The 26,727-nt window shown below is 37.3% G+C and overlaps 1 protein-coding gene across 1 annotated transcript in view; it reads left to right on the plus strand.

Moving 5' to 3' along the window:
- Window positions 1-229: 229 nt before the first annotated feature.
- Window positions 230-26,727, plus strand: part of PI4K2B (phosphatidylinositol 4-kinase type 2 beta) — a 36,401-nt gene continuing 9,903 nt past the window's right edge. The window contains exons 1-9 of the mRNA XM_036242441.1: window positions 230-612; window positions 12,039-12,175; window positions 14,059-14,259; window positions 14,868-14,999; window positions 16,614-16,767; window positions 17,889-17,950; window positions 21,030-21,129; window positions 24,882-25,015; window positions 25,579-25,638. Coding sequence (XP_036098334.1) covers window positions 258-612; window positions 12,039-12,175; window positions 14,059-14,259; window positions 14,868-14,999; window positions 16,614-16,767; window positions 17,889-17,950; window positions 21,030-21,129; window positions 24,882-25,015; window positions 25,579-25,638 — 1,335 coding nt within the window. The 5' untranslated portion in view covers window positions 230-257. The remainder of the gene's footprint in view (window positions 613-12,038; window positions 12,176-14,058; window positions 14,260-14,867; window positions 15,000-16,613; window positions 16,768-17,888; window positions 17,951-21,029; window positions 21,130-24,881; window positions 25,016-25,578; window positions 25,639-26,727) is intronic.

Below are 26,727 nucleotides of genomic sequence, written 5' to 3' on the forward strand. Positions count from 1 at the left end.
TGAGGAGCAACAGCAGCCTGTCCCACAAGCCTTCCCCGAAGCTCAGAGCCAGGTGGCGGCTCCAGACTGCGCGCCGTGCCCCGCCCACCGCCGCCCCCGTTCTTACGCGCAGGCGCGGGGAGGTGCGAGTTGGGGCGTGGCGGGTAGCGGGGCTGGGCAACCGCTGGGCGGGAACCTTGCGCTGCCGCACGCTAGTGAGGTGGCCTCCGTCCGACCCAGCGACGACAATCTTTCCGCGATGCGGAGGCCAGACCCGGATGCCTCGTCTCTCTGAGCCGGTCTCAGCGCGGAAAACACAGAGGGAAGCCATGGCGCAAGCCTCGGAGCCCGGGCGGCGTGCGCCCGCGGGCGACGAGAGCCTGGACGGGGAGGACGAGGAGCGGGAGCCGCTGCTGCCGCGGATCGCCTGGGCCCAGCCGCGGAGGAGTGCCCCGGGGACCGCCGTGAGGCTGGTGGAGACTGCCGGGGAGAAAGACGCGGCCTCTCCTGGCCAGGAGGACGACGAGGAACTCCCGCGCCGGCCCCAGCACTCGCATCGCCATCCCCCCCGGGGCGTGGGCGGCCCGCGGACCTCGCCCGTCGACGTGGAGAGGAGCCGCTTCAGGGGTTCAGGTGCGACCGGGCTCTCGCCTTCTCCCCGCCGCCCTCCCGGAGCGCCTGTCGCCGCTGTCGCCGCTCAGGCCCCGCTCCTCCCCGGCCCCGCTGCGGGGTCCCCGCCCGCCCCGGTCCGGGCTCGGCCTCACACTGGCACTTGCGTGGCAGGACAGGCAGTGTGCCCGGCTTGCCGTCTGGAGCGCAGGTCGGGGGCCCGCCGCCCAGAGCCCAGACCGTGGACGCCTTCCTTGCCTTTCGCTCCTGCTCCCCCCTTCCTGCACCTTTCCCAGGGGCTGTAGGCTGCTGCACCCTCAGACCTTTTGGGTGTCATTAGCGAACTCTGATCCCCTAGGAGTGAGCCTACACTTTTAGAATCAGAGACACTGAAGAAAACTTAACACTGTCAAGTGATGTAAGTTATTTGCTCAAGTCTGGACTTGAGTTTGGGGTTAAGAACCCTGAACTATCAAGAAAGTTAGTTTTCCAGAGTTGTGAATTTGCAAGGAGATGTCCAGTAAGAACCTCCAGTTGCCACTGGGACACGTTTCAAAAACTTTTTGCTCTGAAAATGTTGTTATTGTGACGTTGGCCAGAGGGGGCAGAGGCAAGTTGAATTTCTGTACCTGCTCTCTCTCCTGCAAAACTTTTTTCTTTGGTCATTTTTACTCTCAAGCCTTAAAAAGAAAAGAACACTTTCGTTAGTAACTGGACTGATTGTCTCAGGTGAAAGAGGGTGATTGAAATGATGTTGAAGGTTAGTAAAATGTAGGCAAGCTACTGCAGGCATGGACATTTGTTAATAAAGTGATTTCTTTTTTGGTGTGTTAAGTGGAGTTAGACTAATTTGATAGAAAAACAGAGTAGACTTGTAGGAATCCTAGCTAGAGATGAGACAAGCTAGTTTGTAAAATTGTGGTTGCTAGTGGTTAGGATGGTTTAGCTGAAATGGTGTGTGCACTATGCCTGAAGTAAATACAGTTTTTATTAATACTGCTTGGCTTTTCCAGAGTTGTTGGATTTTTACCTCTGCGGCTACTAGTACACTAATGGGCCTTCTACATTATAAAGAATTTTAGGTAGAATAGGTATTTAAGTTGTAATTGAACTTAAGAGTCTGACATAGTCTAGAGAGGCCTAAAGGGAAGCAGACTTCCCAATTCAGGTGTTTCATGAAGAATAAAGCTTTAGCAAACCAGTCAGACATGCAGGTCGGATGCCATTATGGTGTTAGCTAATGGATGCGTTGACATTACAACATTTAACGGAAAAAACAAACGAAGTTGGAACCAGATCACAGTAAACCCACGTTCACCTAGCTACATTGATAATTTGGATATATATTACCTAGAATCCAGTCTGTGAAGTAACTAAGATCCATGTAGCTAGCTTGCCTTTTTCTGCTCCAAAGTTACCTGTGTAGCTATATTTTAAAAGAGCCTAAAACCTTGAAAGTGTGTTTATTCTATGAAAGTGAGGTTTTATAAAAAATAATATTAAGGCTAGAAAAAGTAAAAATGGGGATATGGTACTCAGAATATAATGGGATTATTTAAGAGAGTTTCCTACCCTTTTATTTTTTTAGTTAATCTTCACCCAAGGATATTTTTCCATTGATTTTTTTTTTTTAACAGACTGTATTTATTTATTTATTTATTTTCTTATTTATTTATATCCTTACCTGAGGACATTTTTGCATTTATCTTCAGATAGAGCGGGAGGGAGAGAGGGAGGAAGAGAGAGAGAAAAACATCACCGTGAAAGGGACACATCGAGTGGTTGCCCACATGACCCCAACCAGGGCGGGGGACAAACTGCAACCGAGGTACATGCCCTTAGCGGGAACCAAATCCAGGACTCCAGTCCGCAGGCCAATGCTCTAACTGCTGAGCCAAACTGGCCAGAGCTCCATTGATTTTTTTTTTTTTTTAGGTAGAGTGGAAGGAGGGAGGAAGGAAGGGAGAGAGAGGAGAGAAGCATCGATGTGAGAGAGACACATCCATGTTGGTTTCCTCTCACACAAGCAGCTGGGGATCAAACCTGCAACCCCAGGTACAAGCCCTTGACAGGGAATTGAACCCAGAACCCAGAACCCTTAGGTCCACAGGCAGCCAAACTGTCCATGGCTTCCTACCCTTTTAAATGGTAATAACTTCTACCATAGTTTATGGTTTAAGATCTTTTTTTGTATATTTCATTAATTCTCACAACAGCTCAGCAAGTTAGTTATTCACCCCCATCCCTGTTGTAAGGATTGAAAATGAATAAAACTGTAATGACTAGTAGTTATAGAACCTCAGAGGTCAGCCAAAGTTAAGTATCCAGGAAGTGGTAAAGCCAGGACTGAGCCTAGTTCTTCAGGTCCTGCACTTTTTCCTTTCTTGTCTGTCTCCCAAGTGTTATAAAATAATTGTTACTTTTGGTTATTTATTATGGAGGTCTTATTTTAATGCATTTAAAAATAGATTTGAATTGTAAAAGTTATTTTATACATTTTAAACCAGTCTCCTAAAAAGTTTATGATTAAGTAGTTTAACTAGATTTTTTTTTAGTTATTTTTCAGTGAGTACATTAACTTCCTTTGTCCTTTGCCGTCCAGTTTCCATGAAGCTACCTCTCTAGTTTCAAGAAATTCTTGCCTTTAGATTAATAGTGACCTAATTTATTACTATTCTGTTTTTGTAATTTGTGTACTTTAGCCAGTGGAAGAATATTGTATGTCTCATCTTTAACAAGGCATTTGACAAAGTCTGTAACCAGCATAAACCATAGCGTTGGATCAGTGTCAAAGAAGAAGGATTAGTGGCATTCCTTGTTTTAATTGTCGTTTTAATCAGTGACTTGGGTGGTAATAACTAATACCAACATAACAGTACATGGAGGGTATAGTTCTATGCGTGCCACGTGTATTACTCATAACCAACCCTATGAAGTGAGTACTATTTTTTGTTTTCATTTTAAGGAAGCACAGATAGGTAGAGTGATTTCTCCAAGGTCCCAGTTAATACAAACCAGGAGCACTTACCAGTTTTGTTAGAGAGCCTAACAATTAGAGAACAGTGGTAGAATTCACAAAGAGCTACTCAAGTAAAAGGAAGTGTATGTTTATAAGCCATTTAATGATTCACAGTAGCTTATAAATGTAGGAACAAAATAAAATAATATAAAAGTAGGTATACATTTCTATGTATCCTAGAAATGTACTACACTTGAAACCTATATGATCTTATTAACCAATGTGACCCCGATAAATTTAATTTAAAAAAAATAAAAGGAGGGAAGATAAGAATGGGAAATAAGGATAGTAAATTACATAAAATGGACACTGGAATAAGTACACAAAATGCACATCAGACACTTGATGCAAGCAGCCCACAAATTTAATTTTAATAAAACTAAGCAGCCAACCCGCGAGAAATGCAATCACTGTATCCATAAAGTTAAAAATAAGCTGATTATTTGAACCAAACAGAACTGACAAATCATAACTTATCATGTATTTCCTTGGAGAAGAGACTATATGTTGAATAAAACTTTGTAATAAAAGTGATTGATTTTGTAGTATTCCTTATAACTTCCCTGAAGCCCATTTCAATAGAAGTAATTCTAATGGTGGTGCTATCAGTATTGCTGGACCTAGATTCAAGATGCTGGTAATTTGGCTTAATTTAGAGGAAGGTACGAGGAGGGTAGAAGTCCTATGTGTCTTGACAGCCCTCCATAACTGAGCTTTTGTGTTCTGTTTTGTTTTTTTAATTTCTTTATTTTATATTTTTAACTCATCTTTATTGTTGAATATTACAGTTGTCTTCCCTTTTTTTCCCCATTGACTCCTCCTCCCCAATCCTTTCCCGCTCCTGCCTTCCCCACACTGTTGTTGGTGTCCATTGGTTATGCATATATGCATAGAAGTTCTTTGGTTTATCTCATCCCGCCCTCCCTCCCTGCTTCCCTCTCAGGTTCATCAGTCTAACAACCAATTTGTACTTCTTTTTTTTTCTTTTTAATTTTTTTTTTATCCTCACCTGAGGACATTTTTTGCTCAGATAGAATGGGAGGGAGAAAGAGGAAGAGAGAGAGAGAGAGAGAGAGAGAGAGAGAAACATTGACATGAAAGGGACACATCAAGTGGCTGCCACCTGCAGGACCAACCAGGGCCAGGGACAAACTGCAACCGAGGTACGTGCCCTTAGCGGGAACCGAACCCGGGTCTCTCTGGACCGCAGGCCGATGCTCCAACCGCTGGACCAAACCGACCAGGGCCAATTTGTACTTCTTAATTCCTTCACCCATCCCCCCAGCCCCCACCCCTCTGGCAAGCAACAAAAAGTTCTGTGTCTAGGAGTCTGATTGTGTTCTGCTTGCTCATTTTGTTTGTAGATTCTATTGTTGATAGATATGTATTAATTGCCATTTTATTGTTCATATTTTTGTTCTTCAAGAAGACCCTTCAGTATTTCATGTAATACTGGTTTGGTGGTGATGAACTCCTTTAGCTTTTTCTTGTCTGGGAAACTCATTGATTCTAAATGATAGCTTTGCGGAATAGAGTAATCTTGGTGGTAGGTCGTTGTTTTTCATTACCTTGAATACCTCTTGCCACTCCTTTCTGGCCTGCAAAGTTTCTTTTGAGAAATCAGCTGACAGTCTTATGGGAGTTCCTTTGTAAGTAACGGACTGTTTTTCTCTCACTGCTTTTAAGTTTCTCTCCTTGTATTTAACCTTTGGCATTTTCATGATATATTTTGGTGTGGACCTCTTGGGGTTCATCTTGTTTGGGACTCTCTGTGCTTCCTGGACTTGTATGTCTGTTTCCTTCACCAAGTTAGGGAAGTTTTCTGTCATTATTGTTTCAAATAGATTTTCAATTTCTTGTTCTTTCTCTTCGCCTTCTGGCACACCCCTATGATGTGAATGTGGGCACGCTTGAAGTTGTCCCAGAGGCTCCTTACACAATCCTCATTTTTTTGGACTCTTTTTTTTTTTTTGCTTTTCTGTTTGGGTTTTTTTTTTTTTGCTTCCTTATATTCCAAATCAATGGTTTGCTTCTTGGCTTTACCTACTCTACTATTGATTCCCTATAAATTATTCTTTATTTCAGTTAGTGCATCCTTCATTTCTGACTGGTTCCTTTTTATGTTGTTGATAGTCTCACTAAGTTCCTTGAATGTCTCACCAAGGTCCTTGAGCAGCCTTATAACCTGTGTTTTGAACTCTGCATCTGATTGATTGCTTATCTCCATTTTGTTTAATTCTTTTCCTGGAGTTTTGTTCTTTTCTTTCATTTGGGACATGTTTCTTTGTCTCTTCATTTTGGCTGCTTTCCTATGATTTTTTCTATGTATTAGGTAGAGTTGCTATGTCTTCTAGGCTTTGTAGGGTGGCCTATTGTTGTAGGTGTCCTGTAGGATCCAGTGGCACAGCTTCCCTGATCACCCTAGCTGGGCCTTCGAGGTGCACCTCTAGTGTGGACTGTACACCTTTCTGTTGTAATTGAGTCTTAATTGCAGTCTCTGTGTGACTTCTTTAATTTCGTAGTTGTAGGACTTCCATTCAGCTTGATTTCAGGCGGTTCTAAATGATAGTTGTGCTGTAGTTTAGTTGTAATTTTGATGTGGTTGTGGGAGGAGGCAATACTGCGTTTACCTATGCCACCATCTTGACCGGAAGTTTTCATAATTGAGCTTTTGAAAGGTAATAAGCAGCAGTGTGTTGGAGATTATTTCACTAATTAGAATAAACCTATTCTTTATTTCCCATTTATTGCAGAGATATAGGATTCATGAAATGTTTGAGTTTCTGATGGGTACCAGTAGAAATGGAGGCCTTGGAGAAACAAATCCATTTGATATTCGGTCACCAGCCTTGTCCCCACATAGCTTTATAGCCTAATGGAAGAATCGGTCAATTAAAACAAACAGATGAAATAAGTGCATGGGTGGGGCAAGCTGGGGGTTCCACTAAGCTATGCCCTAGACTTTTAGGGGCCAAGGAAGACTTAGGCGAAGAAATTGCATCTGATTTGAGAACTAACAGATGAAGAGCACTGAGGCGGGGTTCAGGTCACCAAACTTGTGAGCCAACTACTGTTTTATTATTTTGTTTTGTATTTTCGGAAAATATTCAGGTAAGTGGGTAAGATAGTCCCAACCCCTAAGTGAGGAAGAGTTCATTTGATTGGTTTATTTAAATTGAGAGCTTGATAATTTATCATGCATATATTTACATAAAACTAACTATAAAAGGTTATACAATGGGTTCTCTTATTCCATTTTCAACTTACTACAGGACCAGTAATAACCCTTACGTGTAGTTAAGGGGATAATTTGTTAGCTCATATTTCTTGCAGTTCTACCATGTGGCTGGTACTGTTTTAGGCATTTGAGATATATCCAAGAGCAAAACAAAGATCTCCGCACTCCTGGAACTTAGATCATTTTGTTATAGTATTGAAAGTGATCAGGTGGAGTTGAAGGATGAATAAGAATTAGCCATGAAAGTAAGCTTGACATGTACGTGGGAACACCAAGGGTAAAGCTTCAGAGGACCAGTCTTGTGAAAAGTGAGAAGCTTGAATAGGACTGGAAGTTGACTGGAAAGTCACTGCATCTTCTTAGAGGAGACCCAAAGGGAGTGCACAGAGACACTCAGAAAATATGAATATTCTTTGATACAGAGACAAATTAAAACCACAGAGTTTATTCCTTAAAAGAGGTGATAGTAATTTTAACTGAAAAAATGTTTGTTTTTATCCTCACCCGAGGATATTTTTTCATTTATCTTCAGATAGAGTGGGGTGGGGGGGCGGTGGGGGGGGAGAAAACATTGACCTGAGAGAGACATACAACTGGCTGCCTCTTGTATGACCCCCACCAGGGCTAGGGATGAGCCACAACTGAGGTACGTGCCGCTGACCGGAATCGCGACTCATTGGTTTGTGGGCCGATGCCCTAACCACTGAGCAAAACCGACCAGGGTTTAACTGAAAAATATTTACAGAAATGTAGCTAACCAATGTCCTCAGCTATTAAAAATCAAACCAAACCATGACAATAAACCTTCAAGTCAAGTTTCCATAGCACATATAACTTGAAGCATAACTTTTGAGGGTGTCCTCCAAGTTAAACTCATTGACAAATGTACATTTAAGTCACTAAAATAAAGTTGCAGAATATGAGTTATGAGTCTCAGTTAAAGAAAAATTATCTAAAAAGCAGTTACTTTGATTTTAGAATAGTGGATATGTAGCCTTTTCTCCTGGCAGAAATTAGATAGTAGGACCAGTTGTCTTTTAAGTTAAGTGCCTTCCTAGACTGGTGGTAAATCCAGGCCATCTCAAAGCATGCGCATTTTCATGGGGGGAGATTATCTCACTTATCTGAAAGAGTTGCTCAACAGGGACAGATTAAAGAGAAAGGGATTGAAAATATGCTGGAATATGCTGATTTTTGTTAATCCTCACCCAAGGATATCTTTTCATTGATTTTTAGATAGAGTGGAAGGGAGGGAAGGAGAGAGAGAGACACATTGATTCTTGCCTCTTGCACGACCTGGACAGGGGCCCAGAATCGAACCTGCAACACAGGTACGTTGACTGGGAAACAAACTCGAGACCCTTCAGTCCTCAGGCTGATGCTCTAACCACCGAGCAAAACCAGCCAGGGCTGCTGGCTTATTTTTTTTTTTTTTATTCCTCATCCGAGGATATTTTTATACTTATCATCAGATAGAGTGGGAGGGAAGGAGAGAGAGAGAGACAGAGAGAAACATTAATGTGATAGAGCCACATCAACTGGTTGCCTCCCGCATGACCAGAGCAGGGCTGGGGACGAACCACAACCGAGGTTCATGCACTCGATCGGAATCCGACTCGTGGCTCATTGGTCCGCAGGCCAACGCTCTAATCACTGAGCAACACTGGCCAGGGCTGCTGGCTGATTTTATAGGAATGGTTCTATTGATATAATTTTGGTTTGAACTAAATTAGCCCTGACCGGTTTGGCTCAGCGGTTGGAGTGTTGGCCTGCAGACCAGAGAGTCTCGCGTTTGGTTCCCACCAGGGGCACGTACCAAAAAAAAACTGAGTTAAATATTCTGACTATGATTGCTTTTCATGAGAGCAGCAAAGGCAGTTTCTATGAGGAACTCACAAAGTGTGACCTGTAAAGCAATTTTATAACATTTAATAGTAATAATGTCCAAGTCCACACATAGTTTCCAAAAGAACTGCTCAAGTACAGGATGGGAGAGACTAAGAGTAGTCTAAGAGTTTAGCCATTTCAATATGAATTAGAAGTATGACAGGACTCCTAAACAGCTAATGTAATGCTAGACTGCTTCTTTGATTAGTGTTAAAACTGAGAGATGTCTATTCTCTGCAATGGGTTGCTCAGTTCTAGAGATCTTATTTTAAGGAAGCACATTGGAAAACTGAAGTGTGAAACAGGAGGGTAACTCAAATGCTGAAAAGCCTAAAAACACTTCCATATTGAAGGAGAAAGAGAATAGACTTCGAGGACATGAAATGATCTTCCAACTATTTGAAGGGCTATCCCTGGGAAGAAAGGAGTAGGTAGACTTTTGTTTTGCTCCAGATGACTTGTCTGGGACATTGGGTGAAACTACAGGAGACTTACTTCTGGAAAAGGAAATTTGTGTGTGTATATATATATATATATATATATATATATATATACACACACACACACACACACACACGTTTTTAAGCAAACAGTAGGAGCATGGAAAAAAGAGTGATCTCTCTTTGAAAGTGTTTAACCGTTGTTCCAAAGACCATGTGCGGGTGATGTATTAAGGAAAGTACACCAGTACTGGTAGCAAGGTTGAAATAAGTAACTTTCGCATTCTTTCTTGTTAAGAGCCCTGACCTAGAAGAAATATTATTTGACTAATAATGATCACTGGCATACTCTGGCATCTAAACAATACATTTATTCAATTCACTATTAAGTACTACCCTCTTCCAGGTGTTAGAGATATACAGTGAATAATAAAGACAGAGTTCCTTCCTTCTTTCTTAAGGATTTTAATGGGATAGATAAGAATGATTTGGAATTGCCCTGGCCGGTTTGGCTCAGCGGTTAGAGCGTCCGCCTGCGGTCCGGAGAGACCTGGGTTCGGTTCCCGCTAAGGGCATGTACCTCGGTTGCAGTTTGTCCCCGGCCCTGGTTGGTCGTGCAGGTGGCAGCCACTCGATGTGTCCCTTTCACATCGATGTTTCCCCCTCTCTCTCTTCCTCTCTTTCCCTCCCACTCTGTCTGTACAAAAAATGGGAAAATGTCCTCGAATGAGGATAAAAAAAAAAAAAAAAAAGAATGATTTGGAATTAGCATATCAGTTGTATAGCCATGACTAAAATACTTAGATTATTTATTCTTTTAAGTAAGTTAAATATACCCCATAGGCCTTTTTCTAGTATTTTTCTTAGCACAAATGTTTAAAAATTAGTAAATAAGTTTTATTTCTTTCCAAATTAAGGCAAATTTTAAATTAAGGAAAGCTTATGTTTAGAATTTTTTGTAATACTGTATGTACATATAGCATTTAAATGCCTTCCAAAGCAATTTTTGGCTTGTCTACAATTTTAAATGAGTATTATTAATTCATTCTGCAAGTGTTTATTGAGTGCCTGTTATGTTCCAGGAATTAAAGGTTCTGGGTATATAGCAGTGAAAGAAATCCTTGTCTTCTTGAAGCTCACAAAATAAATGTTATATGTTGGGTAATAAGTGCTAAACAGAAAATTAAACTGGAGGTTAGGGGATATTGGGTAGGATCTTGGGGACCATTACAAGGATTTGGACTTTTTCTTCGAGTGAGACAGGAGACCATTGGGCTGTTCTGTTCAAAGGAGTGATATGATCCGATTTATTTGACAAAGGATTGCTATAGCTTCTCTGTTGAATATAGAGAGGGCCTGAGTGAAAAAGGGAGATCAGTTAAGAGACGTGTAATAATCTAGGTGAGAGGTGATAGTGACTTCATTCACATAGCAGAAATGGAGATGGTGAAAGGTGGTTGGATTCTGGATATTTATTTAAGGCAGAGCCACACAATTTGCTGATGGATTGGATGTCAGGGTGAGAGAAATGATCTAGTAGAGAGGCAACTTTTGATGCAGGGTGGAAGAGTTGATCTCAGAGCTTGGACAGTTCATCCGTAGTGATAGACAGAATGGGTAGGATGCGGGTGGGGTAGACGTGGTGCTGAGGGCTTATGATAGTTTTTTCCGATCGCTTCTCTTTTCTTAGGGAAATAGGAAGCTAGATCAACCGCTGAGAGAGAGGAGGTGTTGGGAGAGGAGAGGAGAGAGTATGAGGTGGTTGTTCAGACTGCTATAACAAAATACCATAAACTGGGCGGCTTAACCAACACACATTTATTTTTCTCAGTTCTGGAGTCTGGGAACTCCAAGACTAGGGAATCAGCATAGTCATGTTGTGCTGAAGGCTCTTTCACTGGCTTGCAGATGGTCACCTTGTCATTGTGTCCTCACATGGCAGAGGGAGAGCGACAGAGAGCGAGCTCTGGGCACTAATCTCTTTATGGAGGCCCTATCCTCATTACCTCATCTAAACTGAATTTCTTCTGATATAATAGCATTGGGGTTTGGGGCTTCAGCATATTTTGTGGGAGACAGTCATTCAGTACAAAACCGGAATTTAGCATGCTTTCTAGGCAGCCCACCTGAGGTTTGTGGTAATGAATTTAAAGTGACACCAGGCATTGTGTTTGTATTTCTCTTGCCAAGTTTAGCTGTCTGAGCCTAGGCATAGTCGGCTGACAGTTGGGTTTAACCAGGACTGGGTTTTTTTCCCAGGTGACCATGATGAGGGGAGAGAGGAATAGTGATTATATAATGATTGACCATAATTTAAGCTGACCAAGTAGGGAAATAAGGGCACAAAGGAGGTGAAGATCAGTGACAACATGATAGATCAGGGTTTTGTAGGTTCTAGTGGAATGGAAGAATTTGGAGGCTCAGGGTGTCAGAGGAAATGAATTAGGAAGATATAAGGTGCTTGAAATTCAAAGTATGGAGAGATTACAGGTATTGGTAATAACAGATCTGAGGTATGACTGTGCAGTTGGAGACTTGGGTGCAATGGAAAACAAAATTACTGGAAGAGAGGAGTTCAAAGTAATGTGCAGTAATATCTGTGATTATTTCAACAAATAGGGATTTTGTGTTCCATGTGTGATTCCTTGAAGCTTAAAGAGAGAAGTGGTGGGTAGTGGTGGGAAAAAGGAGAATCAATCTCCCGTATAATGCTTGATTAAACTTTTATGCTTTCATGTCCTAATGCTGTTAACCTGATCCAATATTACAGATTCATATCATGAGCATTTTCATAGCTGATCTTTCTTCTATTTCATGTGCTATATTAACATTAATATTCTAAATGTAATAATTGTTGGTTCTTCAGCATTGAATACATTTTTGGATGATCCAGAGTTTGCTGCTATTGTATTGAAAGCAGAGCAAGCAATAAAATTTGGAGTTTTTCCAGAAAGAATCTCTCAAGGTTCAAGTGGAAGTTACTTTGTGAAGGATCCTAAGAGGGTGAGAATTTCACAGACCTACTATATGTAACAGAAATTTTGGAAAACATTAATTTAAATATGAAGTCATTGTGAGTTTCTGAAGATATTTTCCTAATAAATCTGATTGCACTTTCTTTTTAGAAATAAAGGTTATTTTTATTTATTTATTTATTTATTTTACTTAAAGTACTACTATTTAGAAGTAAAGCTATTCATTTAAAGTCATAGTTTGCTATCCTATTATCTTACTGTTTGGTTTCAAGCATTATTGAATACTCACTTTCAACTGTAGATTTGTTGAGTTTATCATAACTCCTTACCTTACAATAGTCTATATTAGCCAAGCAAAGTTTAATGTCATTTTCAAATTGCTTTATTTTTTTAATAGGTTTATTTTACCCTAGGACTATTATTTCCCTGCATTACACCAGAGAAGGAGCCTGGGAAGTTTGAAGTTTGAAGGCATTGGAATGTGACAAAGTGAAATGAATCAAAGTATAATTCTAGGGCAGAAAAGAGAAGCTGATATGGGACTTTGTTCCACTTAGTCTAGAATTTTTCAATATTAATGTTATCATTTGTAAAAGCTTTCTGAATGATGCATAGCAAGCAGTTCCTTTTTTAGGAGGAAGAGAGATTATAATTTCATACAGATATTTTTTGCAAAGCTCGAAGTTATATTTTAAAAGTCTTTTTTGAGGTTTAAGTATATGTAGGTAATGTCAATCTCAGTCTTTATTCTGAGTTTGAGTTCTCAGTTTGTTGTTGTTGATTTTCTTATTGGTTCAGACTTTTTGCATTATAAACAATTACTTAAATTACTTATATACTTAAAATTATAATAATTTTATCTTGTCTAAGGATAATTCAGCTCCTAAATGTAATGTGAGTATATTTTATCGGATCAGTAGTAAAGATTATAGACTACTGGATATCCATGAGCAAATTTTTTTAAGAGGAGAAAATTTGTTTAAAATCGGTTCATAAAAAAATTATTGGAGCTCTGCTTGTGTGGCTCAGTGGATTGAGTGTTGTCCCATGGACTGAGAGGTCCCGGTTTGATTCCCAGTCAAAGCCCATACCTGAGTTGCAGGCTTGATCCCTGGTGGGGGGCATGCAGAAGGCAGTCGATCGATGTATCTCTCTCACACTGATGTTTCTATCTATCTCACATTGATGTTTCTATCTCTCTCACATTGATGTTTCTATCTCTCTCCCCCTTCGTCTCTTTCTGAAAAATCAATAAAAACATATTTTTTAAAAATAATAATAATTGGAAAAAAGATATTAGGGCCAGAGAATCTGACAACATAGATGTTTACTATATCCTATTTTATATTTTATCTTTGTCATTATCTGTATAGAGAATACTTTTTGTCATTGGATTTATTAATTTAACATGCTTGAATGCCTGCCGTGTATCAAGTACTGTTGTGAGTACACGGGATACAGTCCTAAGATAGTTTTTGCCCTTTTAGAAAGTACATTATGTGGGAAAAGTAGACAATAAACAAATAGACATATAATTTGTATATTTAACAGATTTTAAATAATAACTGTTTGATCTCAGTGGAATCCTTTAATGAGTTGAAAGTCCGATGTATAAAACTAGTGTAATATAAGTCTGTTTGATTAAGTGGCATGACGTCTTAGATCTCGGTCCTCACCTTCCCTCACCTTCCCTAGGGTTTCTCAGAGCACAGTTTGGAAACCACTAGCCCAAAGGATTGTTGATTTTTAGACTGTTGAATGAGAATGAATGTAAAAATGTGATTGGAACTAAATCCCTTAATATTTAAGGGTTATGTTCAATTCTGGTGGGAGGATTTATCAAGCATGAACTTTATGGATTATTATTTGTATATTAAAGTCTAATAAAATTTCTACTTTTTTTCCCTATAGAAAATTATTGGTGTGTTTAAACCCAAATCGGAAGAGCCTTATGGTCAGTTGAATCCAAAATGGACAAAATATGTTCATAAGATCTGCTGCCCTTGCTGCTTTGGCAGAGGCTGCTTGATTCCTAACCAGGGGTACCTTTCTGAAGCTGCTGCCTCTCTTGTGGATGAAAAGCTTCATCTGGGCATTGTACCAAAAACAAGGGTAAAGAAAAATTTGTTTTTAAGCATGGACTTTGGTTTACAGCCTTTTTCTCTCTGAACACATTTCTAATGACAGAGCCTAAAATTGAGCCCCCTTTTTTTGGTAATCCAGAGTCATAAGCTACTAACAACTTCTAGTGTAGACCCACAAAAAGTACCCAAGGGAATGTCTCCAACATATGAGCTGAGATGATGCTATGATAAAGGACTAGCTTTTAGAAAGCAGATAAAGATCAGGGATCTAAAAGTTCTGTTGAAGGTAGAGATAACTAATGGGCTCAAAAGACTGGTTTTTTTTTCTTTTCTTTTTTTTCTTTTTACATTTTTACTTGAAGACTTCCTCAAAATATTCATTCTTAATTGTACATTTCAGGACTATTACTTCTTTCAACCACTGGCTAATTTTAGGCTGTGTCTCTCAGAGAGAAAGATGTGCCATTGAACAGACTGCAGAATCCCATAGCCTTTCTATTTTAGATTCTCTGAGGCATTTCGTATAGGATTCAACTTCGCTAATTTACAGTATTCAAGTGAGTTTCATAATGTATATGAATATAAATACTATCATGCAAATTCTAATAACCATTTTTCTAAACCATATGGTTCTAGGTGGTTCGACTTGTCAGTGAGACATTTAACTACAGTGCAATTGACCGCGCAAAAGCTAGAGGCAAAAAGTATGCTTTAGAGAAAGTGCCGAAAGTAGGTAAAAAATTTCATCGGATAGGACTCCCTCCTAAGGTAAGTTACTGTGATAAGCTTTATTTGGGAGGCAATTCAGTGTCTATTATTTGAGCTATAGACTATGGATATAATAGTAACAAAAACAATTTTTCATCTTCAAAGAACTTACAGTATAGAAGCAATCTCAATGCAATATGATAATGTTGTTAAGATGGTTAAGAGCTGGGAAACTCAGAAAGAGTAAAGGAGAGATATGTAACCCTTTTGGAGGGCTAGGGGATGTTTGCAAGAGGAGGTTGCATCTAAAGCTTTACAAAACATTGGCTAAAAGCACAGATCCAGAACCAAATAGGTTTTACTCCCAGCCTCTCTATCAGTTAGCTCTGAGACCTTAGGCTAATTCCTTACTCTCCAACCCTCATTTTCTATAAAATGGGGGAGTGATCAAAACTACCTCTTAGGGTTGTGAGGTTCAAATGAAGACATTTATGTCAAGTACTTGGTACAGTCCTAGCACATAGAAAAGTAAATGATAGTAGCTGTGTTTGCTTCCTACATATTAGATCTTCTTTTTCCTTACCACTTTTAAACAAACCTAAGGGATGATTAGCAGCTAGCTAAGCAAGGATGGAGAGGGTTAATGGGAAAGGCATTTTAGAAAAAACTCTAAAGTTTTTTTTTAATGCCCTGGCCAGTTTGGCTCAGCGGTTAGAGCGTCGGCCTGCGGTCCTGAGAGACCCGGGTTCGGTTCCCGCTAAGGGCATGTACCTCGGTTGCAGTTTGTCCCCGGCCCTGGTTGGTCGTGAGGGTGGCAGCCACTCGATGTGAAAGGAACACATCGATGTTTCTCTCTCTCTCTCTGTTCCTCTCTCTCCCTCCCACTCTACCTGAACAAAAAATGGAGGGATGTCCTCCGGTGAGGATAAAAAAAAGAACTAAATAAAGTTTTTTTTAAAAATATATTTGACCTGCAGTTTTGTTGTGTTGTAGCTGTACATTGATCTAGATAAAAGAATCTGAGTAGAAATTCATGATCAGTTTAACTTATTTTTAAAATTGTACTCAAAGTAAGCAAGGAATTGGAAAAATTTTATAAGACTTGTTAACTCCTTGCATATGCTGAAATAAGTATGATTAAAAAAAAGGATATTATTTCCATATTTATGACTAGTAGGACTTAATTATAAATGCTTTAGAGGAAACCTTTAGGAAATCATTAAAATTTCATGCCAACAACAAAAATATAAATTGTTGAGAAAGGATAAGAAATTGATTATTTTGTGGTGATTTATTTGTATTTATTAGGCCATCTAGGTTACCCATTACCTGTATGTCATGTGCTGTTTAAATTTGTATTTCCTTTCAAAACTTTTTTAAAGTTAACAACCAGTAATTTTAGCGATAGAAATGTCTTTTATCCTAAAATAGCTGCTGTACTCCTTGAAAGTCTAGGGTTGAACATTTTTTATTTGCTATGTATTCTTTATATGATATTTAACATTGGTGTGTAAAAATGGTGTTCTTGATAAACATAGCTTATCTAAATTAGTATTAACTCTTTTATTTTTCTTACTGTGTTTATATATTTTATGATGATACTGCTTAGAAATTTTTAAAATAATCCTTTTATTCTCATACTTTCTTTTCTAACTGTAGTTCTTAAAATTATAGATTGGTTCCTTTCAGTTATTTGTTGAAGGTTACAAGGAGGCTGAATTTTGGCTTAGGAAATTTGAAGCTGACCCTTTGCCTGAGAATATTAGAAAACAATTTCAGTCACAGTTTGAAAGATTAGTGATTTTGGATTACATCATCAGAAACACAGGTATTGAAGTTCTCTCATTTGTTCACTCAAATCTTGTTAGCTTTCAAACTGTATTCAGCTCCTGTTATCTAAATCAAAGACATAAAGTTTTGATGCAGAACTCTTGAGGCTGCTTTTTCTCTGCCTTCCTTAGAAAAGAGAGATGCAGTCCTGACCCACCTGACAGAATTGGAGATCCTGACCCATGGCAGGCTCTTGCCCTGGTGGTCATGATCAGTTCCTGTTCCTAGCGGGGTGTTTTTTGGCAGCAGGACCAACCTGGTTTTAAGAAATGTTATTGACGTAATATGAATAATTAAAACTTGATTGTATAAATTATTTTAGATGCTTGTTTTGACTGTAGGTAATATAGTGTAGTCTATAAATACATTAAATTCTTAATTTTTTATGAGCTGGAAGGTAACAATGATGTAGGTGATATAACACAGTGTTTCCTAGCCTGTCAAGGTCAGTGTTATGTGGGGACTTGGTACACTTGTAGTAGCCCACTCCAGGCCTGCTGACATAGAAACTGCGTGTGGGGGCCAGCAGTTTGTGTTGTAACAAATCCTCCAGGTAATTTTGCTGCACTCTGAAGTTTGAGAGCCACAACTTCAAATGTTTGCTCAATTATATTAGTTTCTCAACAAGCATTATATACTTTTCTAGATTTACCATCTTAATTAATATGGTCTTATGTAAATGTTAAAATTAGTGTAGAGTTTAGAATATTCCTATAAAGACATTAGATGAGAGCCTATCCAGATATTTACCTGGTATTAGGGTTAGATGCTTTTTCTTTCTAAGGTGCAGAAAAATTACCCTTGATTTTAATAACCTTGATTTAATAGTTGTTGACAATAATTATACCTACCTCACAGAGTGGTTATGAGGGTTAATATGAATTAATATATGTTAAGCACTTACAACAATGTCTGGCACATTGTTTTTTAGTTTGTATGTATTAAATTGGAGCCTTTAATATGTAAATATATGTCACAGATAACCAATGAAAGTCTCGAAAATCATGAAGTGACTGGATTTCCCCCCTTGATATTAAGCTATGATATTCATAAAAAGGCAAACAGATTTTTAAAATTTATTTATTTTATTTACTCATTTACTTTTTGCTATTTTGAAAGACAGGGGAAATGATAATTGGTTAATCAAATATGAAAAACAGAAACTTGGAAAGGAAATTAAGGTAAGGAAATTAAAAAAGAACATATATGTGTGTGTGTGTACACACACATACAATTTCTGTAAGATTCCTTGAATTTGTTCTTCATTATTTTCTCATTTCCTTCACTCAAATCTTTGGTTTTTATTTCCTTTTGCTCTTTTTCTCATCTTTTTTCTTTTCTTCTCTTGTTTACATTTCTTCATTCTGTTTTTTTAAAATCTCCATGCAGCTTTATTTTTTAAGTTTCATTAGAATAGAAAAATGATACCAGCTTGGTACTTTTTAGAGAGCTTAGAAAATTTTTGTAAAACTGCCAGATTTATTTTGCTTTAATTTTCTAGTATTTTTTGTCATGTTTTATATATTACTAATATATTTCTTTCTGAGTCTTATGACTAAGTATTAGGACATACAATTTTATGGAACATGTGAGATTTACCTGTGAATCATATACATTGAACTTTAATAAAAATGTACTCCTACTTGCATAATAAGCTGGTTTTAATGTACACATAATGGACTGCATAGACCCATAATAGCATCAGAATGGTAGATTTTAGATCAACTTTTGTCAACTCTGACTACCCAAGTTCATATTTTAAATATTTACATAAGATGTATTTTCAGGATAGTTTTACTAGTTTAAAAGTCTATATATTTGTGAAAGTTTTAACTAGTTTAGAAAATAATTTCTCCAATACTTATAATCTGTGTGTTCTCATCACTTAAAGCTATGGCATCACTTTAGAAAGTCTATACTTTTCAGTGATTTTTAAAGAAATTTAAAACTTCATCTTCATAGTATATAGCAATAAAAAAGAACAGACTCAATATAGGTAGTAATGTGGATGAATCTCAAAATCCTGCTGAGTGAAAGAAGCCACACACAAAGGAAACATACTGTCTGATTCCATTTATAAAAACTTCAAAAAGTGTTAACTAATCCCTTTGACAGAAAGCAGAACGTGGTTGCCTAGGGGTGGGAGGGAGGGACTGCAAAGAGACACAAGAAACTTGGGTGAAGGTTTCAATGTTTATCAAAGTGTACACTTTAATATCTGAAGTTTATTGTGTGTGAATTACACCTCAATAAAGTTGTAAACAGAAAAAAATGATAGAAATAAAAATAAATGCCAGTTAAAGCACAAATGGATTTAAAATACAGACTTAAATATACATATTTATAGTAATTCCTAAATATATTTTATTGGTTTATCTTGAGCAATTAGATTTTACTGAAAATTTTATTATTTTGCTCTTAAGTATTTTGTGCATTTTTATTGATATACTTGATATAAACTAAAGGATATAAACCTGGCATATATCACACAGACCTTTAACTTTAATATTTTTAGTTTTAAAAAATAAATTTTTACATTTTTTATTGAATTTGTTAGGATGACATTGGTTAATAAAATTATATAGGTTGAGGTGTACCATTCTATAATAAATCATCTGTATATTGTATTGTGTGTTTACTACCCCAAGTCAAGTCTCCTTCCCTCACCATATTCCCCCATTATGCTCTTCTACCTACTCCCACCCCCTTTCCTTCTGGTAATCACTATACTATTGTCTGTGTCTATGAGGGTGTTGTTGTTTTTTTAAATTTGTTTTTCTTTATTGATTTTTTTAGAGAGAGAGGGAGAGAGAGAACATCGATTGGCCACCTTCTGCATGCCCCTCACTGGGGATCGGGCCCACAACCTGGGCATGTGCTCTGACTGGGAATCGAACCTCTTGGTGCATGGGTCAGTGCTCAACCACTGAGCCACACCGGCTGGGCTATGAGGGTGTTTTTTTTTGTTTCGTTGGGGTTGTTTTGCTTAATCCCTTCACCATTTTATCCAGCCCCCTAACCCCCCTCCCTTCTGACAGCTGTCTGTCTGTTCTCTATCTACGAGTCTGTTTCTATTTTGTTTGTCGGGAATTTTGTTCATTAGATTCCACATATAAGTGAAATCACATGGTACTTGTTTTTCTGTGACTGGCTTATTTCTCTTATCATAATACCCTTCAGATACATTCCATGCTGTCGCAAAACATAAGATTTCCTTCCTGTTTATGGCAGAGAGGTATTCCTTTGCCCTTTTTCCCCCCCCACTCATCTACATTTAATTTTAAAATGATCTAATTTACCTTTTATTATCTAGGCCACTTAATAATGGCAACTGTCTATCTTTAAATAATAGAGAGTACTCTAACTTAAAAACCTTCTTGCTTCTGAGGTCTTTGTTTCTGCTATAGAAGAATGTAGAAGTTAGGAATTATGAAATCAAGAGTTTCTTGAGGTTCCTTCTACTGGACCTTGTTATACTTAGCCATGGTCTTTGGGAAGTTTTATTTAGAAACATTTTGTATTCGAAACGAATTATTTCTGTCGTACCCTAGAAAAGACTAGATTTTTAATAAGGTAACTTATTGAGTTGTTAAAAATGTCTATGTTTTCTAACTTTCATACATTTAAGCAATGCATCTAGCAATAAATTATCCAGAATAATACTTTAATTTTTAATAATTTCAAGCTCTCTTCCCCAAAAAGGAAAGAAAGAAACCATTACTATATAAATTTGTAATATCAAATTTTTGAAAAGTAGTGATCTGAACCTTGGCCAGTTTGGGTCAGCGGTTAGAGCATCGGCTCCTGGACCAAAAGGTCTCAGGTTCAATTCCTGGTCAAGGACTCGTTCTTGGGTTGCAGGTTTGACCCTTAGCCCTGTTTAGGGTCATGCAGGAGGCAACCAATTGATGTGTCTCTCTCACATTGATGTTTCTCTCTCTCTCTCTCTCTCTCTCTCTCTCTCTCTTCCTCTTCCTCCCTCCCTCCCTCCCTCCCTTCCACTCTATCTAAAAATCAGTGGAAAAAATATCCTTGGGTGAGGATTAACAACAACAACAAATTAGTGATTTGAAATTCTTACTGATTTTTAAGATGGTCTCTGCCCTTCAGTGGTGAATATGTACTTTCTGGGAACTTATTTTCCATTTTTATAGGCTTCAGATAAAATGTCTTTAAGCCTCAATAACTTCTATAAATACTTTATCCGTTAAAAATATTTTTATACTTTTTTAATCAACAGACCATTTTTCTCCTTTTTAGGAAACAAAATGGATTGATGATAAAGAATTACTTATTAAAGTAGCTGCAATCGATAATGGTCTAGCATTTCCTTTTAAACATCCTGATGAGTGGAGAACATGTAAGTATTTAGAACCTTCTATAGGTTCTATAGTTACCCCTTTTCCAGAAAAGGAAGAGAACAAAATTTATGGTCATTAAACTAGCAGAAGAAAAACTGGGTGAAATATCATTCGTTTAGGGCTCTGTTTCAGGCACTCTCTGCAAAGATGTGCACTATACGTGTCTCGCCATGTATGCTCACTTATCTTTGGATAACTGTGCCTGATTTTGATTTTTTGGCTTGTATTGGCATTGTAAATTAAGTTTGATAGCTTTCCAATTTCAAATATATATATAAAGCATGGGAATTATCCATTTAATATTTTGGTAGAGCTTAATTTTAATGTTTTGGGTAATATTCACTGATAAAACAATTTAAGTCTTAACCGCTCCCCCCCCTTATTTTTTTTAGTGAATGGCACTTTAACCGCCTTACCAGTGTCTCTACTGGTTTGGTTTTTATGTCTTAAAGGTCTGGTTGCTGTGTTTTAAGCTGGCAGTTTTAGACATTTTCATTTTGCTTAAAAATTGTCCATATCTTGGGTTGTAGATTTATGGATATAAACTTGTTAATAGAATTCTCCTATAAATAAGAACATTTTCTCTATGTATATTAAGCATTTAGGGGTGAAATGTTGACCGGATTTGCCTTAAAGTATTTGGGGAGAGAAAACAGGGATAGATGAAACCAGTTTTGTTAAATTTTTAGAATAATTGAATTAGGTTATTCAGAATATGGGAGCTCATAGTACTAGTTTTTTAAATATATATTTAAAATATGTGTAATAAATTTTAAAAGTAATCTCTGTATCTATGACTGTGCCACTTTTAAATTTCTACAGTTCATTAGTTCATTAGTTTCTTATTTTTTTCTTTATTAGAGTTAACCAAAGATTTGTCTATTATAAAACATTGGCCTCTTTACATTTGTATGTTTTTCAGCTAATTTGCCTTTTTTATTTATCAGATTTTCAGTTTTATTTACTTGCTTTTTCTTTTTCATTGATAATTTGTGTTTTCCACATTATCATTTTCTTCTGTATTCATCCTATATGGCTTTCCTATATGTTTTTTTCTAGGTATCATTTTGGCTAAGCCATAGATTGGACATGCTGCTCTTTTATTCTGCTTTATAGATTCATACTTTCAGATTTTCTTTTTGACAGGAGTCATTTAGAAGTGTTTTGTTTGATTGTAAAATTTCTAGATCAGCTGATTTTCTTTAAAAACTGTCATTTGTTATTTTTAAGTTTTCTTGCTTTGTGATCTATGGATGTGGCTGTGTGAAATCTGCTTTTGATGTTTGTGAGTAATTCCTATGTAATCTGATATATGGCCAATTCGAAGGGCTGTATTTGAAAAGAATGTATTTGAGTGCAAAGTTCTTTATCTGTCTTCTAATTAAAGCTTATTAGTCAAATCATATTGTTGACTCATTTTTTTGACTATTTGATCTGTTGATTTTTGAGAGAATGTTCAAGTTCACTATGATTGTGACTTTATCGATTGCTTACATTTCCATATATTTTTTGCTTTGTATTTTACATTCTTAAAAGCCCAGCATTTTATCTTACTGGTGGCTTGTTCCAGTAAGGAACATCCCACTTTATTTCTCTCAGTGTTTTCTTTCTTTTTTTTTTTTTTTTTGTCTGTTGTAACATCGGTACACCTTATTTCTTTCTATTAGCATTTACCTGGTATTCTATACTTTTTTTTTTAACTTCCATCATTTTGTTTTAAGTATATGACTTATAAATATTACTTAGCTGGATTTTTTTAAACCTAGCCTGAGAATCTTTTAATACATACGCTTAACTCTATATTATAGTTTGTTTCAATAAACTACTGGTGTATTTGAACTTTTATTGCCATCTTATATATTTCTATTCACCATAAATTCCAGTTATTCTTTTTCCTTTTCTATCTTTATGGAACTGACTTGAGATGCCTTTGTTTCATTTCTTTTTCCTCTAATGATCTGTATGTAAATTGCACTTTAAAAAGTGTTAAGTTTAGCCCTGGCCTGTTTGGCTCAGCGGTTAGAGCGTCGGCCTGAGGTCCAGAGAGACCCAGGTTCGGTTCCTGCTAAGGGCATGTACCTCGGTTGCGGTTTGTCTCTGGCCCTGGTTGGGTCGTGCGGGTAGCAGCCACTCGATATGTCCCTTTCACATCGATGTTTCTCTCTCTCTCTCTCTCTTTTTCTCTCTTCCTCCCACTCTATCTGAACAAAACATGAAAAAATGTCCTCGGGCCCTGGCCAGTTTGGCTCAGTGGTTAAAGCGTCGGCCTGCGGTAGAGAAAAAATGTCCTCGGGTGAGGATTAAAAAAAAAAAAGTGTTAAGTTTAAGTTGCCTACAATACATCTGGGAAATTTTACCAAACACACATTTGGAGATTGAGGGTCTTGAACTTGAAAGAGGAAATGGTATTGAGGATATAGCTTTTAAACTGTCACCTTGATAGTGGAATCCATGGTGGTGTTTGCTATCACCCAGGGAAATGTGGTGAACAAATACTGTCACTAGGGTAATTCGGAGTACATAAGTACTCAGTGTTTCATGAATGTTTAGTAAACAAATGAGAAAAAGGAGTAAGGATATAATCTAGGGGAGTGGTGACATTGAAGAAGAAAAGCCAGCATACTATAGTAGTGGCTTAAAAGACTTTGAGAAGGTAAACTTTGAGAGTGGTATCTCCAAAGCAATGTAGGAGAGGAGAAGGAGATGATAGAAAACAGTGCTACATGATACAAAGACCTTAAGTAGATGAGAACTGTAAATGGGCCTTTGGGGAGACTCTTAAGCGATGGCTGGTTGTCTTAGGGGAGAGAGTGACAGTAAAATTGAGGGGTAGGGATTGGAAGTAGAGCCAGGCACTTTAATAAAGGCTTTTATTTTATGTAATTGATCGGGGAAAGATAAAAAGGACATTGGATATAACTTCAGGGAGATGGGAGCCAGTGGAAAAGCTTTCTTTGGAATGGACCGTGTACTTCCATAGTGTACAAAAAGATAAAGTAAGAAGGAATGACTAAAGGCAGATTTCTTCCTCAGTGCTTTCTAAATGGTAGGAGCCATTAAGGCTGAAGGTTTTCATTTGATGTACCCATAGTAGTTCTATGATATGTTGTTATAAGCCATATACTTTTGTACAGGAAACTGAATATGTATGCATTCTTTCTAGAAGATTCTACTACTTTATACATATTTCTAGTCCTGGCACTGTGTAGATAAAGGCCCTCTTGGGAGAGAAGTACAGTTAGCCCAGAGTGATGGTTCTTTTATCCGTTAAGACTGCTCACCTTTTTACACTACTGATGATTTAAAATTTTAGAAGAGTGTGTGTGTGTGTGTGTGTGTGTGTGTGTGTGTGGCTGGGAGAACAGGGAGACCTCAGCCAAGGTGTTTTTGATCTGGGGCTGTGAACAGATTATAGCTGTCTCTTAATTTCCAAATTTAGGAACCAGAGATTCAAATATATGTTTTTATATAAGGCTGTTTGAAATAGACTTATTATCAAAACTCTTACACTCTTAAAAACTCAGAAACCTAACTAGTTCAGGTAAAACCTTATTGTGTTTTGTCTTCTGAATCAAACATCCAAAATTGGAATCTGAATACTTTAGAAAGCAAAGGATAATTGTTCTCTGTTAACTTCTTTCTCCTATCTGTTTTTTGAGAACCTGGGAATTGTAGGAAAAGAACCGGGGTAAATGTGGGTCAAAAAAAATATATCTCTTCCCCCACTGATTAGAATACTTTTTTCTGTTAGATCCATTTCACTGGGCTTGGCTTCCTCAAGCAAAAGTTCCTTTTTCTGAAGAAATAAGAAACTTGATTCTACCATATATTTCTGACATGAACTTTGTGCAGGATTTATGTGAAGATATATATGAACTTTTTAAGGTAAGTAAATTTTAGTTTTAATTATTACAGAAAATGAAATCTTAAAAGAGATTTTCTCAATAGAGCTAATTTGTAATTTACTGCTTTTGGTATCACTTCTTGTGGTAGAACTTGACATAACAGAAAGGTATTAGCAGTTTTACTCTACAAGAGTATAAATTTATGACGTTACACTTACTATGAGTATTCTTGGAAGTGAAACTTAAAATCTGAGAAGTTGTTTTCTTCAAAAGTTGAATATTTACATAATGACTCTAAAAATTACAACAAATATTTGGTGACCTGTTAAAATTTGCTTCTCTCGAAACAGCATAAAGTCATTGGCTGGAGTGTCATTTAAAATCTTTTCTAGAACAAGTTGGAGTATAAATTAACTATTCTTATCATTCTAGGGGTGTATAAAATGCCTCAGGTAAAAATACTCTTTCATGTCATTTTATCGATTAGGAAAGCTTTCTAATGACCTTATGTGCTAAGTTGAAGGAGTTCATTTGTTTTCAAATATTCATTTCAAAGATCTTGATTTTTGGAATTATAATGGTGTTTTTTCCTTCCTGTGCTAGGTTGACAAAAGATTTAACAAAGCCATGTTTGAAAGTCAGATGTCTGTGATGAGGGGTCAGGTAGGTCACCATTTTTATGCTCTTGCTAAGAAAAAAGAAATCTCTCTTTGAAATACTTATCAACTTTTTTCTTCATTGTAACCCAAAGATGCAAATGTGGATACTGTCTTTATGCTGAACCAAAATATCTCAGATGATTAGAAATAGAAATGATGGTGATTTCAATAGTATCTTTCCTTTATTGTCTTATAGATTAGATACTACTGACTTTGTTGCATTTTGTTTAGTTTTCAGTTTCCCCTACTGTGAATTCTTTGTCCTCGTTTTGGTAATTCTTTTCCTGATTGTTACTTTCTTTTTCCTCCCAGTTCCACTTGCCTAGATGTACCGTTGCCTGTTGATTATTTGCCTCATAGAATGTGCTAGGCCTTGGCGAGAGCAGTCAGTAAATAACCATGTCACCAAGATTGAGCACTGATTGGGGCATAAAAATACCAATTGTAACTCAGTCCTCTCACCCCTTCTTGCCTCCTTTAAGTAGAAATACAAAGTATTAGGTCTACTGGTGTGGACCTGCAGGCCGTGCTGACTATAGATGACATCTAGTTCTTCTACTGTTAATAGTATTTAGATTCCAAAAGGAAGACTTGAAGTGAAAATAGACTATACTGTAAACATTGTCTTTTAGTGACTTGCTAATCAACTTTTTCTTCCTACATTTAATTTAAGGTCATTGTTTGCTCCATCCCTGTGGCAAAAAGATGAGTCTAGAGTTTGTACTATTATATAACTTTAATAAATATTATTGAATTAGATAATTATTTATTCACCAAATATTTATTGTCAGACTAGTGCCAAATATAGCTCTAGTCATTGAGATAAAGCAGTGAGCAGACCCAGTTCTGCATCTCAGAGCTCAGGGAAAGAGGGCAGTTATTAGCTATTACATCTCTGCTCCATTGTATGTATGCAGTGCTTTGCTGGAGCCCTGAGTTTTTTGTGTTTGTTTTATTTATTTATTTATTTATTTATTTATTTATTTATTTATTTATTTATTGTAATCCTCACCTAAGGATATTTTTTTCATTGATTTTCAGAGCTTTGCTGGAGCACTGAGTTTTTTGTGTTTTTATTGATTGATTGATTGAT

This window comes from Molossus molossus, unplaced genomic scaffold, assembly GCF_014108415.1.
Source record: "Molossus molossus isolate mMolMol1 unplaced genomic scaffold, mMolMol1.p scaffold_m16_p_1, whole genome shotgun sequence".
Classification (NCBI taxonomy): Eukaryota; Metazoa; Chordata; class Mammalia; order Chiroptera; family Molossidae; genus Molossus; species Molossus molossus.